Source organism: Siphateles boraxobius, unplaced genomic scaffold (assembly GCF_051911475.1).
Source record: "Siphateles boraxobius isolate OS27281-9 unplaced genomic scaffold, OSU_SipBor_1 61, whole genome shotgun sequence".
NCBI lineage: Eukaryota > Metazoa > Chordata > Actinopteri > Cypriniformes > Leuciscidae > Siphateles > Siphateles boraxobius.
In genome coordinates, this window is record NW_027509188.1 from 3,823,860 (window position 1) to 3,839,793 (window position 15,934).

General features: G+C 38.8%; 1 protein-coding gene across 1 annotated transcript; it reads right to left on the reverse strand.

The window, feature by feature from the left end:
- Window positions 1-8,329: 8,329 nt before the first annotated feature.
- LOC143718473 (zinc finger BED domain-containing protein 4-like) lies at window positions 8,330-10,483 on the reverse strand. Its single transcript, XM_077209534.1, has one exon. The coding sequence runs from the start codon at window positions 10,481-10,483 to the stop codon at window positions 8,330-8,332; it is 2,154 nt and encodes a 717-aa protein (XP_077065649.1).
- Between the last annotated feature and the right edge of the window lie 5,451 nt (window positions 10,484-15,934).

The window sequence follows — 15,934 nt, forward strand, 5'->3', positions numbered from 1 at the left end:
TTTGCAGTAACACCATCCAAACAGTGATACCACACATAAATAACCTATAATCAACAAACATTTCTACATTTAATTATAACATTATTTTTATTATTGGTAAGAAAATCTATTTATGTACTTATTTATTAATTTATTTATTCAGACCTATTGTTAATTCTATAGTATTAAAGAATGAAATTCTCTAGATTTGTTAAGGATAAGTTATTTTCTTCACACATGCACATTATTATTATTAAATATGTATTGAATATATCTCTCTCTTATTTCTTGTTTAAAAAATGCATGTCTGACTGTGTACCTTAACCGTGATAAACAAATCATAGGAGCTGCCTCCACCATTGTCTCGTATCAACTCCCTGCCAAAAGACCCGCCCTCCTCTGACTCTGATTGGCCCTGAACCTGATGGTATTAAACAAACCAATCAAACCAACAATGGCAGCGAGTATTACCCAATCAAGGGTAGAATAGGATGAGTTTCCACAGAATGCGGGTGGAATGATTTGCATGGGATGATGCGTTTGAGACAACTCGGAAATACGGGACAAACCCGCGTCCTGTATTGATTCAAAACGGGACGCGCTGTTTATGTCACAAACACGGGACGATTCCGTATTTTAAGGGACGGGTGGCAACCCTACCTACCACCTACACCGCTTCGTACCCGGTTCAAGATTATGCACATTCAGCTCAAGGTGTAGTTTCGTGATGATTCATTTAATGTTGTTTGTAATTATAAATTATTTATTTAAAGTCGGCATGAAATCAAATTTGACATCTTCTTTTTATATGTAATATTGTAGTTTATATTATAAATGATTTATCTGTGCACTTCATTATTTTTTTTAAATTCATGTACCCTTACAATCTTTAATCAAATACATTACCCTTCCCTCCCCCCTCGAAATGCGGCCCGAGCCGATGAGGGTGCGGCCACAACTGAATGTAAACTGGCATTCAAATCTGCCTCCATTTTGTTTGCAACGCCCAACCTCCAACGATCCAATCAATTCCCGAAGGACGAAATCAAGCCCCGCCCTACATCTTTTTCTAATTTCAGAAGCCGTTTCACTCGTATATACGTCACAACAAGGAAAAACTGACAATCTCAACTTCCGTTTCATGCCGACTTTAAAGTTTATATAAAACGGTTATTTCCAGTCCTGGATTGTGATGATTCACGCTAAAACACGTCAGCGACCGCTTCACCCAACGGTACACAACACCCCTAGCAACCACTCTTAGCAACGCAAACATGTTTGTTCTCAATGATATTGTTCATTGAAGCTTACAGAGTAGAGTATTGTTAGAGATCGAGTAAGCGAGTGTACCTGCATTTACAGTAGATATAGCATTTTCCTTCTAATGTGTCGTATAATGTGGGCGGCCCAGAGAAAGAGTTTGTGTACACCGGGGTGAGGAGCTTCTTCTTCTGTTCCACCGCAGAGGGAAACACTGAGGAAGAGAAGAATGAAGGAAATACTTCACTGTAAATATTTATTTATTTGTAAATATTGTATATTCTCTTTCTATAAAGGAACTTTTATTTGTGTTTAATAAAGATCATGTAAATAGTCCTAAATTATTTATCTTTACTTTGTTTATCTGCCTTCATAAAGGTCATGGAAACTGTCCTAAATAATTACTCTTTATTTTAGAACATTTAAATATTTTTCTTTGTTTGAGAACATTTATTTGCCCTCATAAATGTCATGCCGATCCTTTTATATTTATAAATGTGTATTTGGTCATTGAAATTGTCCTAAATAATTAATCTTTATTTTAAAACATTTAGGTTTATTTGCCTTCATAAAGGTTATGGAAATTGCCATAAATTATTGTACTATATTTATTTGCCCTCATTATTGTTCTTTACTTTAGAAGGTTTATCTGTCTTTATAAAGGCGTTGTTAATAATCCTACATAATTGTTCTTTATTTTAGCACATAAAGGTCATGTTAATTGTCTTACCCATTTATTTTATTTGTATTGCTCATAATAATGTATTGCCCTAACCCTGTTCTATAGCCTCGTTATGTTTTATTTCTCATAGTTTTCGTTTACAATACATGTACACATGCTGCACACTTCATCAGTTCCCGGTAGTTTTACTGACGCAAATGCATAAAATGATTCATATGTCGGAAATCTTGTGGACTTCAGCTGCTCATCTGAGCGATACGGCAAGTAAAGCTTTAGAAAGTGCCATAGAATTTGTCTGGATGTTTTTGCTGTGAAAAACGTTCAAATCTGATGACAGCAGGTTTTCCCCTCGTTCTTTTGTGTATGCGTCCCAAAATTTGTTGAAGTGGCAAAACATTTTTACCTTTTTTCTTACCTGCATAAACAATGCGGTATTCACTTGCAGATTCAGCCAGGCACATGTTCTCAAATTCAGGTCTGTTTGGTCTGGCCTTGTACTTGTCTGGCAATCCAGTCATCCACACATCCTCTATGTCATCATCCATGGTCTGCAAGCAGCTCATTGGTTAACTCATCTTTACAGCATTGTGTATGAATTTCAGACTGCATGTGCGAGCGACTGCCTCCTGAGCACTGACTTCTCTGTTCTTTGATTAGACGTTCATGACCCGTTTCATGCTCTCACAGTCAGACAGGTTATCATGGCTTTTATCATGGCTTAGTCTTTTTATCTTAGACTTTTTTAGGTAATCGCTCATCTCATGTTCAGCTTTTGAAATGTATGAGACAATATACATGATACAGCTGTAGAGGTTCAGAATGAACTGTATGTCCATGTTTGCATCCCAGACTCTTAACAGCAGTGGATTATAACCATTACCCAACAGTCCTGTGGTCGTCTCTCCATAAATATTGAACTTGATGTAGACGGATTTTCAATGTGTTTCTCGTACTATGTCATTGATTACAGCTTAATTGTTGTAGAGGGCTACTTGTACCTTGACTGATGTGTATGCTGAGTTATTCAGCTTGTTAAGGCCATTTGATGTGGTGGGTCTTAAATGCGTCAAAATGACCTCGTCGTCCAGACACATCAGAATCAGGGCTTCATCCCGACACAGTGTGACGCTTAGTACAGCGCTTCCACACTTCAGGTCCAAGACTGGTATTTCTCCCATCTCAGACTGAGTCATCCTTATGACCTTCACCTGTAAAAAGTCAAATGTTAACCATGCAGGACATATTAAACCTGACATATTAACTAGAGCTGCGTATCGATTCAGATGTCCCGATTCGATTCTGATTTAATTAAAGCTCTCATTTAATTTTAATTCTTGTTTTGATTAAATTAAATTACAATACAGAAAAAAAATGAATCAATTCAGGTTTGAGAATTGATTTTTGTCAGGTTGAGTGCAGGTAGCTGAAGACGAAGATGCAGGAACTTCAAAGTAGTTGATTTATTTACAAAATAAACTTCAGGAACATACAGGAACAAAATAACAAACTCCAGGAATTCAGAGACACAACCATACACAGACGACGACCAACAAACACTGAGGGAAAACACAAGGCTTAAAAGAATTGGGACTAATGGGATAATTAACAGAACACAGGCGAAGAAACTGAACACAAACGAGGAGCGGGAAAACTAACTGGACTGAACTAAAGATCACAAAGACGGGGGGAAACAAGATCTCAAAACTGAACTAAACACATAGAAACATGACAATTTTAGATTTTAGACCAAATTTCAGATAACGATTAATCGATGTTCTGCTTTTTTCCCTGAGCCCTAATATTAACCCTTTGTAAAATGACATCAAGACCACCACATACACCTAATCATAAATCATTAATAAAATGATTAGAAACAGAAGGCACTATAAAACCAATAGTACAAATAATTAACTGGCAAACTCTGGCAATTATTACATCAACACATCTTATACATATAGGGGCGGTTTCCCGTACAGGGTTTAAATTAATGGGGCATTCGGCAACTATTTCAACTTAATAAAACCGTTTGGAAATCATTTGGATGGTTTAATAACCTGTTCTGGTGAGAATGGTGACTTTCCCCGCTCCCCCCAACGTTCCCAAGCAGAAAACCAACTTTGCAACATGGGGATTAACGTCCCGGTAAGTTGAAAATAGGAAGAATCGTGAGAAGCGAGAACGAGCGAGAAACACAAACTGCTTTACAGCAATTCGACATAAACACACACGCCGCCCTCAATGTGTATGATGTATTACCCACCTCGGTAGACATACTCCACACGATAAAGTTGGCGGGCTCCGATAATAACAACTGCACATGAGCAGCGGTAGAAAGGGGGAGGAGAGGCCGCAGGTGAGTTTTTTTTTTAACGACATTGTTGTGATATATACGTCTCACAGCTCGCTGAGAAAACATGCGACAACAAAAGTGAAAATCAGCGAAGAAATAGCTAGGGTTGCCGAATGCCCCTTTAAAATAGGATTAGGCCTTAATCTAGAATATTTAATCATATTTTAAAAAATGGCCCTTTAACACAGATTAGTTACATCAAAGCCCTAATATTAAACTAATGCTACTGTGTTTTTTAGAACTTCATCATCATCACGTCAAACTAAAATTACATTTCATTATCATTAGAAGATGAGCAGCTCCGTAGTTTCTGTTAACAGCTCAGACGATCCTGTAAATTCATTAGTCCTTTGTGAAGAAGTGCAGCTCCCCGTTGACTTCTGATCAGCCAATGACAAGCAGCCGTGTCACAAAGTCTTCGGTGCGTCTGGAACGATGAATTCCTCATAATCTTCTCCCAGAAGAACAATCATGCCATTTCCAGATGATGATCCAAACTCTCTCGTTCCTAAGACGTTCCTGTAGAGACCACAAAGGATTGGCCTGGAGGCCCGTCACCCTGAGTGCCGGTGTGGTGAAGAGATGAGTCCCAGTTTAGGACCCAAGCAATCCGATCGGTTCAAAGAACGTTTTATGGTAATCGCTTTAGTGTCTGGTTACAAATCAGGCAAAATCACTTAATTATATAATCCGATGAGCGTGCTAGCTGAGCTTATACTGTACCAATCTGCACGTACCTTACCATACGTGTATTCACAGAAATCTGTAATGCAATTGTAACTAGATAAAAAAGTTTGTCAACACAAACTTTAAGTTGGCTTGAGAAAGCCGGACCAGAGAGTTTGAAAAAGTTTGAAGTAGTTTGACATTTAAAGTAGTTGATAGATAGATAGATAGATAGATAGATAGATAGATAGATAGATAGATTAGAAATAGACAGACAGACGGATAAGATATCTATAGATAGATACAAAATATTAGATAGATAGTTAAATCCAAATTAAGTGAGCTACTCAAATTATAGTTGAGCTACTACAAATTATTATTTACAAATTTTTAAAGTATTTTGATGCATGTTGTCACAGTAACAGGGTGAAAGTAATGAGGAAATTAAATTGCTACATGAGACACAATTGCCTCGCTCCCTCCAAAATGGACGTGAAAATAAATGTAAAGTGTTGCGCCATTACAGTAACAGTTATACATGCTCACGCGGCATGCAATATTACTTTTTATTATAATTTTTTTTGCATCATGATGCAATGCCCAATCAGATGAGTTTAGATTAGTTACCGATGAAGAAACAAACTGTGGGTTCATGGGAGTTATCGCCGCGTTCACCACCTCAGACACACAACCACACTCACTCCGACTGGATTCTGACAATTCTGTCGTGGAAAAGTGTAGATTTGATGTAAGAAAGATATTAATTTATAATCCTTTTGTTTCTTCATGCTACTAAAATAACAATGTCTTGATTTTCTAATGCGTAAAAAGCAATTAACTAATTAATAAATGGTTCTTCTTGACATACAAGAATGACATTTTACCACAAAAAACGTTTAATATTCTTTAAATCGACATTGGCAATGACATTATCGGCATTAATGATGGTTTTTCAGTTATTAGTCAAATAATTGCTATCGTAACAGCTTCAACCTTTCTGGGAATGCTGTGGTAGATGTATGCATCATCTTTTCTCAAATTCTTACATTTAATCAATAATTTTAATTAGAGTTTAATTAGAGCTGATGAATTCAGTATCAAAATTAATCTTTGCAATGCAAATACAGCATCTGGAATAGCATTGTTTACTTAATAATGACTTAATAATAGTTATTAATAGTTCATAACTAATGATCGTTGTGACGGAAGTGAATAAATCAAAACTAACTTTAGCTGGACAATAACTTTATTCTAGAGCCGCTGTAAAGCCTAAACAATCTCTGTTACTTTAATGTCCTATTATCACTGTAAACAGGGGTGGTAAAAGTACTCAAAAATTATACTCGAGTAAAAGTATATATACCTAAATAAAAAATGACTCCAGTAAAAGTAGAAAGTCCTCCATTCAAACATCACTTGAGTAAAAGTACAAAAGTATCCGATTTAAAACGTACTTAAGTACCGAAAGTAAAAAGTAAATATTCAAACTGTAAATATCAATAATTAAACAGATCACTTGTTTTGGGAGTGATATGCAATGTTTTAATTTAACAAATTATTAGATACTGCAATTAAGAATTTGTTAGATTTGCAATCATGAGAGCCAAAGAAGCACCTTGCATCAATTCTAAACAATTTCATTAAGTTTAGTGACAGCATATTATGGTGCAATGACTGGTAGGCCATTCTTTGATACAAATTTTACAATTTCAATTCAATTATTGTGGTTTGATTCCGATCTTGATTCAATATAGATTCATTTTCATAAATATTTGGTACAGTAGATGCATGTTAATTTTTAAATTAAGAAAATCTCACCTAATTCTGTAAACATAGGCTATAGAGAGCCCTGTCAGCTGGTATTATTATATGTTAAAAATACATGTGATTTTTATTATAATAACAACTTTATAATATTTTAATGATAGCTTATAAGTAAAAATATAATAAATATATAGTGCATATATTTAGCAAAATACTAATTTATACTAATATTAAATATATTAAAAAATAAAAAAATTCTAGCCAACTAACGTGCTATGGTCATTAAATGTTTTTTTTTTTTTTCCCTGAGGTAAATGTAACGTTATGTGACATTGTTCTCCAGCTGTTTTATTGACCTCTTTCCGCGGTTGAAAAACACTGATTTATTGATATTATGTGTGTGTGTGTATATATATATATATATATATATATATATATATATATATATATATATATATTTATAATGTACTATATACATTTTGGTAAGTTGTACTGTATCTTTCAACATAGGCTACCTATTATTGTTCATTTGTGTGTATTTACAATAGTAGTAAAGAGATTAACGGCACCCCATAGCAGGCACTAGCTATCTGTCACGTCACATTTAAAAGCTCCAAAATGGTATTTATTGTTTGAATTTCGTAATAAAATGGACAGAATCTGAGAGCTGAGAATTTGTTTCATATCAAAAGTAACCTACTCTGTCTTGTCTGTCGGTGTCAATGTCCTCTTTGCTTCGCGATTTTTCTCTGCGTGAGAAAATGGATGTGTGTCGCGAGAGCGTGTGGAAAGTGTCAATTGCGTGAGTCTCACACTGAATGAGTGAGAGTTGGCAGCTCTGCAACAAACATGTTCCATAACATTAGCTGCATCAAACAGAAGATGTGCAAGATAAGCGGGAATCTCGGGATCATTGCTGGGCAGAGCTGCACCTTCACCTGTTTCTGCGGTCATCTTCCACAATGGCGAACTGACTGCTATGAGAGTGTATGCTTGCAAAGAGCTCGCGCGTTCTTTTTTTCAAAATAAAACCAAGTTTTTCATTGGTTTGGAAAGCCAGTGTAATAAATAGGGCTGAGCGAGTACAGCATTATCTGTATCTGTATCTGTATCTGTTAACCATATGAATTATCTGTATCTGTATCTGTACTCGGACTGGGCGGGGCCTAAACCGGAAGTGGGTGGGATTTAACCCGGAAGTGGGTCGGGTTGTCTTGAAATGGGCGGGGCTTTAACGGGTATGTTATTTTAAGCATGCAATTGATATGGGTTGATCAGAAATTGTTATATTTATTGCTGACTAGAAAACTATATTTACATGACCGCATCAGCATTGAGCTTTAGATCAATGGTTTTTTTGATCACGATAACAAACGAACTATATACAGAACAAGTTTTGCAATAATGAATACAACACATGTGGTTGTAATTATTAAGTAAAATGTAATGAACAAGAGTTTTCATACTCAACATAACTTTCTTTTTTTACCTTTTAATTTTTTTAAGAGTGTGAATTTTTTTTTGTTCTTTTTTTTATTTTTATTTCCACACCAGGTGTGTGTGTGTGTGTGAGTAAGAGAGAGAGAGAGAGAGAGAGAAAGAGAGAGGGGGGGTCGGGGGACTGTGTTCTACGAATCAAATAGTCCAACGCTGTTTTTCAGATCTGCATTGACTTTAATGAAGACCAGTTGTTCCACATGGCTAGGGTCTAAGTTTGCACGTTGTGGACTGACCACATTTCCAGCTGTGCTAAAAACACGCTCAGACTGGACACTTGTAGGTGGACAACTGAGATGCTGCAGTGCAAAGCGTGTAAGATTGGGCCAGCAATGAAGCTTGCCTGACCAGTATTTCACTGGGTCATCGGTAAGGCTGATGTCCCCATCTGCCAGGTAGGCCTCCACATCACCTGATGGTAAATGTGTCCTCATTGGAATAGCCGATTTCTTTTTCTGCAGGAAAGACAAGACTGAAGTGCTGCTGGTGGCAGGTGTCTCTTCTGTGTTTCTTGCAGGTGTAGCCACAGGGTCACAGAGCTCCATCCTGAGGAGTAATGTCCTCTTCAGTGTCTCCACATCAACATTGTTTGGAAAACAGCTGTCCTTATATCTGGGGTCAAGGAGAGTGGCAAGCAGAAATGTGGAGTTTGCAAAAATTGGTTCAAAACGCCATTTTAGTTCTTTGCTCAGATTGGCTGCCAGTTTCCTTGCTGCTGTGCCTAACCTTTCCCTGGACTCAGCCGCAACATCTTGGCCCAGCCCCACTGTGGCATCCTGATCATCATCACCAGCCATGAACTGATCAGATTCATCCTCAGATTCCTCACCAGCATGCAGTGACCTGATGATGGAGCACAGGCCATGCAGGAGGGGGATGACCTCAGAGATGGAGGCGCTGTGTTTTGAGAGCGCCCGTGTGACCTCCTCAAAAGGAATAAGAACAGTGAGCATGTCTGATGCTAACCCCCACTCATTTGGATAGATGATTGTTGGAGCTTTACCCATGTTAGACTCCTGTGTCATAATCTGCACAGCCCTGCGCTGCTCCACCAGCCGCTGGAGCATGTAGAACGTATAGTTCCACCTTGTTTTTACATCTGTTATGAGCGTGTGCTGGGGGAGGTTCAACTGTGTTTGCAGCTCATGTAGTCTGTTGCTGGCTTTGCTTGAGCGATGAACATGGCCAGATATGCTCCTGGCTTTGGAGAGAAGGGATGTCACAACCCTGTCCTTCTCCAGTGCTTTGATCACCACCAAGTGAAGCGTATGGGACACGCAACGGATGTGCCCATATTCAGTCAAAGCTTTCACCATGTTCGCTGCATTATCTGAAACAACAAACCGTATTGTGACAGACTGACCAACAGACTCTTCCCACTCTCTCATCTTTTCCTTAAGGCAGCACAGAATGTTGTTTGATGTGTGCTCAATGTCCAGCACACCAACATTTAGCAGCCCTGCTTTCCTCTGTACTGAAGCTTCCCCTACACGTTCACACCAGTGCCCAGTAAGACAGAGATATGCATGTGCGTTGTGATTGCTGGTCCAGAGATCTGTAGTGAGGTTGATGACACCTCCTTCAGCTGCCTTCAGTGACTGGACCAACTCCCCTCTCATTGCCTCATACAGCTCAGGCACTACAGTTCGACTGAAATAGTGCCTCGATGGGATCTTATACTTGGGCTCTAAAAAGCCAACAAGTGTCTTGAAGCCTCTCCTCTCCACCACAGAGAAAGGTTCAAGATCAGTGCAGATCATTTTACCAATCATCTCTGTAATTTGTTTTGACCGGGGATGGTTTGCTGAGAATGGCTGCTTTGCTGCAAATGCAGTGAGTATTGTTGAAGAGGAAGATGAATGTGAGCCCTTAGCAGCACCCAGCTGAACACCAGTGACCCGAGAAGGAAGAGGAGAGGAGGAGGAGGTGCCTGATACAGTGGGTTTTCTCATGTGATGAACATATAGCAGATGGTTATGTAGAGATGTTGTGTTGTAATGTTTTGCATCTCTACCTCTACTTAGCTTGGACTTGCATAGCTTGCAAATGGCTTTGGAGGGATCATTTTCAGATACAGTGAAAGAGTTCCATACTGCAGAAGTCCTCTTGATCTTTGGTGGAGGAGGACCTCCATCCCCAGATGCAATATTGGTCTCAGTGGGGGAAAGGTGGGTGCTACAGTCACTGTTTTCATTGTCACTGATTTGACCCTCACTGTCCTGCAAGGTTAAGCAAACTCTGACTGGTGGTGCAGTGTTAGCTGAAGTACTCTCTGTATCACTCATTATTCTGTATCACTGATCATGAGAGAGGGAGAAAGAGGGAGAGAGATAGAGAGAGGGAGAGAGAGGGGGGGGGGGGTGTTTGTGTGTGTGTGTGTGTGTGTGTTTGTGTGTGTATCTTAATTTGTAATATTATTTATTTATACCACAACTACCTTTATTTTTTTTATATAAAATACAGCAAGATGTCAGACACTCAGTGCGTAAAGTCCAAAAAAAAACAGACAGTTTAAAAAAGCCAGCAGACGGTTTAAAAAAAAAAAACTCCGATGGCCGGCAGAGAGAGGGAGAGAGTGTGTGTGTGTAGCTAATTATTAATTTGTAATATAGTTTACTTTATTAGTTTTATACCACTACTTCCTTTATTTTTTTATGAAATACAGCAAGACAGTGTCACACACTCAATGCGTGAAGTAATAAAACTGGTTAGAGCAAGCTGAGCTGACGGTTTAAAAAAGAAAAAAAAATCTCCAACAGGCAGAGACGCAACGCGAGTCGCATTCTACCAAGCACCACGTCTGAACAAACCCCACGTTTACCAGAACTCTACTGGTTAATAAGTAAGTACAAATCTGAAGCTGAAGAAACCCTAAACGTTAACGGAAAAGACACGCCCACGAACCTGAGTGACTGAGGGAGAGACAGAGAGAGAGCTGTTCTCTTCTCTGTGTTCTGTGTGTGAGTGAGCAGAGCGGGACAGAGTAACACGATAAATCTGTATGTGTGGAGGAGCGCTGTGACTAGCCTATCACAGAACGCAGACAGTCAGCTACCCAATGAGGATTTTATTCAATCCGAGCACAGATATTGACTCGTATTACTCGTATAACACTCGTACTCGGCAAACGTGCTTTATCCGTACCGGATACTCGTTTCAGCCGAGTATCCGGCTCAACTCTACTAAATACATTACAACACTGTATTATATTTATTTTGAAATAGTTTGTGGATCTAATGGGTGATTCAATGTTATAAGAAAATGTCAACATACAAATTAACAGGACATAACAGTTGAGTAAGACTGTTGACACCGTATAGGCTTTTTCGCCCCCAGAATTACTATCTATCTTTCCATCTGACCGTCTTCATCTGTCATTCACTATGGCACTGTGATTTAAAAACACGTTCAGGAAACCTCAACACTTCATACTTTGGATTTTGCCCTTATTTGGAAAACAAATCATGTAATTAACAAATTGTATAAATAAAATAAAAATTCAAAATGTGCAATGTGCAATGTTGAGGAACTCCAGGAACATAACTAAGAAACAGAACTGTATTATACTCACCCATGAATAAAAATTTTCCAGTTGCGTGGCGTGAGGATGACACACACTAATGTCCCCATTCTGGACATGCGGCTGCAGTGTGGAGGAAAGAGGCATGATGTGTCGCTGTGGAGGGATGAGGCGTTGACGGACCTATATGAGGAGATGAGGTGGTGCTTACACACCTTCGTCTCTGCATCCTCAGTAACGGCCAAGCAAAACTCCAGTCCTCAGCCTACACGTCTGTGAAGGTACATGATGCACAACACGACTGCTGCCATAGTTCACACTGAAACAGAGTAGAACATGCATTTTGGAGTTGTAAACCTACATTTCAATTAATAAATATAACATGAACAAAAGCATTACTGTTCAGAATATCAGCATGACTGTAATCTGATAATAGGCTAGAGTAGCAAGTGTGTTTTTTAATACAACAGGTCAAAAAACAAGAATTTAATATAAAGAAAAGCAAAATTGTACAAAAAGAAACACTTACATTGAGGTGTTTTTAGTACTAATCCAATGAAACTTCCCATACTGGTTTGTTTCCACAGATCCCTGAGGAGCAGGTCCAGGAAACAGAGCCAGACATTATTGGCGTCTCTGAGGTGAATGACACCTGCCACTTCCTCAGCAGTGTTTATATAGGGTTCATATAATCCCTGCCACCGTCTTCTCTGGCAATCACGATGACCTCCTCGGGAAACTGCCAATGAAAGTTGTGCTTAAGCACATAAACGGACGGGTCCTGCAAATCCGTTCAGTTAGTGAGACGGAGACCTCATTGGATTAGCCAGCTCCTTCATCCCTTTTTCTTCATTTATTTCACTTTTTTTGTGTTCTCAGACTTGTTTAAATTGTTCTTGTTTAGTTTCTATAGTTTGTTCCAAAATAAAATATAATTTTATATGTTTCAAAGTGTTGTCTTCTCTATCGTCCATATCTTTTTGACAACAATGCATACAATTACCTAATTACCTCTAATTACTAAAAAATTATTACTTAATTATTACTTAACTGTACATTACGTGTATGTGCCGTTTATTCACTCTCGCACCTACATTAGTAAACGTTATTTTTACATGAACACATCCAAACTATATTGCTATAGCCTACTGAGAGGAGTAAAAATAAACCGAAATATGTTGAAATTAAATGTCTGTATAAGCAACAAACTGCAAATTAACATGTATATGCTAATATATCATAAACACGATATGTTACAGACTAAATATAAATATGTTTAGACAATATTTCGTAGATAAGTTTTGGATAGATTATAAAGTTTTTACTGTAAAAAAGACTACTGCCACATTAAATAAGCTTTTGTTCGCCAATTTCTGCTCATATGTTAAATATATAGTATGGAATGTTTTGTCAAAAAAAAGTAGGTATATTGAATTATCAACTAAGATGTTGTTATAGTGTTTGTTCCAATAATGGCTCATTATGCGGTATTACGCCCCGACTCTAGGGGAATATAAATCACTAAAGAGGCGTAATAAATAACTATTGGGTTGTGGTATGGAACCCCAGCAACGAATCACTCCGGTCGATAATCAAAAAAAAACTCATGCACAAAATTAAATCAAAAGTAAGAAATTTATTAAAGAATAACAAGTGAAATAAAGAGCAAATCTTCAGGGTGTCCAAAAGGCCAAAATAACAAACAAAACGAATATAAAAAGTAAAAGGGGAAATTAATAACTTACTCAAATAACAAAAGAAAATACATTTATCTTACCTAACTCCCTGCCCAAAAACAGAGATCAAACAATTTACAAAATAAACAAGGCAGGACACCCCTACGCTCCACACTGTTAAGATGGTTTAGACATTAGGAGAACGGTCCAGAGATTATCACAAAATGCACGTTCACTTGAACTAATCAAAGTTTCTAATACACAATTTGATCATCGGCCGGAGGAGGGATTCCGGAGCTCTCAACCCACGTGCGACCGAACCAAGAATGAGCTCCCAGACGAGTGCCAGCAGCGTCCTTATAAAGACCACGCCCTGACTGGACAACCAATGGCATTCGTTCACTTCAATCATTGGCCAACCTATTAAAAATCAGGAAAAAAAAAACAAACAAAAAAAAGAGAGAGAGAAAAAAGGAACAGAGCAATAAAGAAAATAATTAGCTACACAGACACAGGTCGTAACACCCTCACACACAAAGAATCTACATAGAATATAGATTCACTCAGAGTTAAACGACCGTGATAGGGCATCGGCCAACACATTATCCTTGCCTTTCTTAAAGCAAATTTCCAGATTAAAATCTTGGACAAAGAGAGACCAGCGCATGATTCGTTGATTTGAGTTTTTCATCCTAGACAAAAAAACTAACGGGTTGTGGTCTGTATATACAACCACCGGAAGAGAACTAGAGCCAATATACACCTCAAAGTGTTGTAAAGCCATTAAAACGGCTAACGCCTCCTTCTCAATAGTACTGTAGTTTAACTGATGTTTCAGGAATTTCTTTGAAAAGTACCCAACAGGGTGTTCAATCCCATTTTCATCATCCTGCAGAAGGACAGCACCACCACCCGTGGCACTTGCATCGACATCCAACTGAAATGCACATGAATAGTTTGGAGCCATTAAAACAGGAGCACTACTCAAAAGGGTTTTAACAGAATCAAATGCAGTCTGGCATTTAGTAGTCCACTCAAAGATTTGTGACACACGAAGCATATTTGTTAGAGGCAACACAACATCTGAGAAATTTTTACAAAATCCCCGGTAATAACCAGACATTCCTAGGAATCTCCTGAGGTCACGTTTCGTTCGAGGCACTGCAAAGTCTGCAATAGCTTGCACTTTCAGAGCAACAGGTCGAACCTGCCCTTGCCCCACCTGTTTCCCTAAGTAGGTAATTGTCGCTTTGCCAAACTCGCACTTCGCCAAGTTAAGAGTCAGGGATGCATCCAATAAATGAATAAAAACAGTGCTCAGGGTTATCAAGTGCTCATCCCACGTATTCGAATAAACAACGATATCATCGAGGTAGGCTTTACAGTTGGAAACACCGCCCAGCACTCGACTCATCAAGCGCTGGAACGTAGCCGGAGCGTTACGTAGTCCAAACGCCATCACCCTATAATTTAGGAAATCATCTGGAGTAACGAAGGCGGATATTTCGGCCGCGCGCTCCGTCAAGGGAACTTGCCAGTACCCCTTTAGCATATCAAGTTTCGTGACAAAGCGCGCCGAGCCGACTTTATCAATGCAATCCTCCATGAGCGGGAGGGGAAACGAATCTGGTTTTGTCACGGCATTTACTCTTCTAAAATCCGTACAGAACCGTTGTGTTCCGTCCGATTTCGGAACTAACAAACAGGGTGAACTCCAGGCGCTGAAACTCGGAACTGCGAATCCATTCGCCACTAGATATTTTACCTCGGCCTCCATTACTTTACGTTTAGCAGGGTTCACTTTATAAGCACGTTGCTTAATCGGTGAATGATCACCCACATCAATATCATGCTTCAGTACTTGAGTGCAGGTAGGGACATCTGAAAACAACCCCAAGGACGAATTTATCAACCTTACTATGTCAGTACGCTGTGAGTCAGATAAATGTGTCAGATGAAGGTCTAAATTATCCAAAATCGTGGAATTATTCAATCTCCCACCCAACACCAGGGTACTCTGCAGATTCAGCCCATCTTCATCAATATCACTGTCAGAAGCAACCACGATCGAAGCTACTGGAGTGATAACAGAGCTTTTTAACTCCATATCTTCCCCACGACTCACATACAGCTTCAGCATGTTTACATGACACACGCGAGTTTTTCTTTGCCGATCAGGAGTCCGAACAACATAATTCGTTTCATTCAGCTTCTTATCAATGAAATATGGTCCAGAGAATCTAGCCTGCAATGCAGCACCCTGAATTGGCAATAAAACCAAGACCTTGTCCCCCTCAGCGAACGAACGAAAAACAGCACTCTTATCAAAACGTGTTTTCATTTTCACTTGCGTTCTTTCCAGTGCAATCTGTGCTAATTTACAAGCATTATGCAATCGCTCTCTAAAGGAACTGACATAATCCAGCAGATTACAGTCCAATCTCTGCTCAGCCAGCCAGTTCTCTCTCAACATCCTCAGTGGGCCCCTTACTGTGTGTCCAAAAACCAATTCTGCTGGACTAAATCCCAGCGACTCTTGA

Coding starts and splice junctions, on each gene's coding strand:
- LOC143718473 (XM_077209534.1), bottom strand. CDS start 10,483: ATGAGTGATACAGAGAGTACTTCAGCTAACACTGCACCACCAGTCAGA.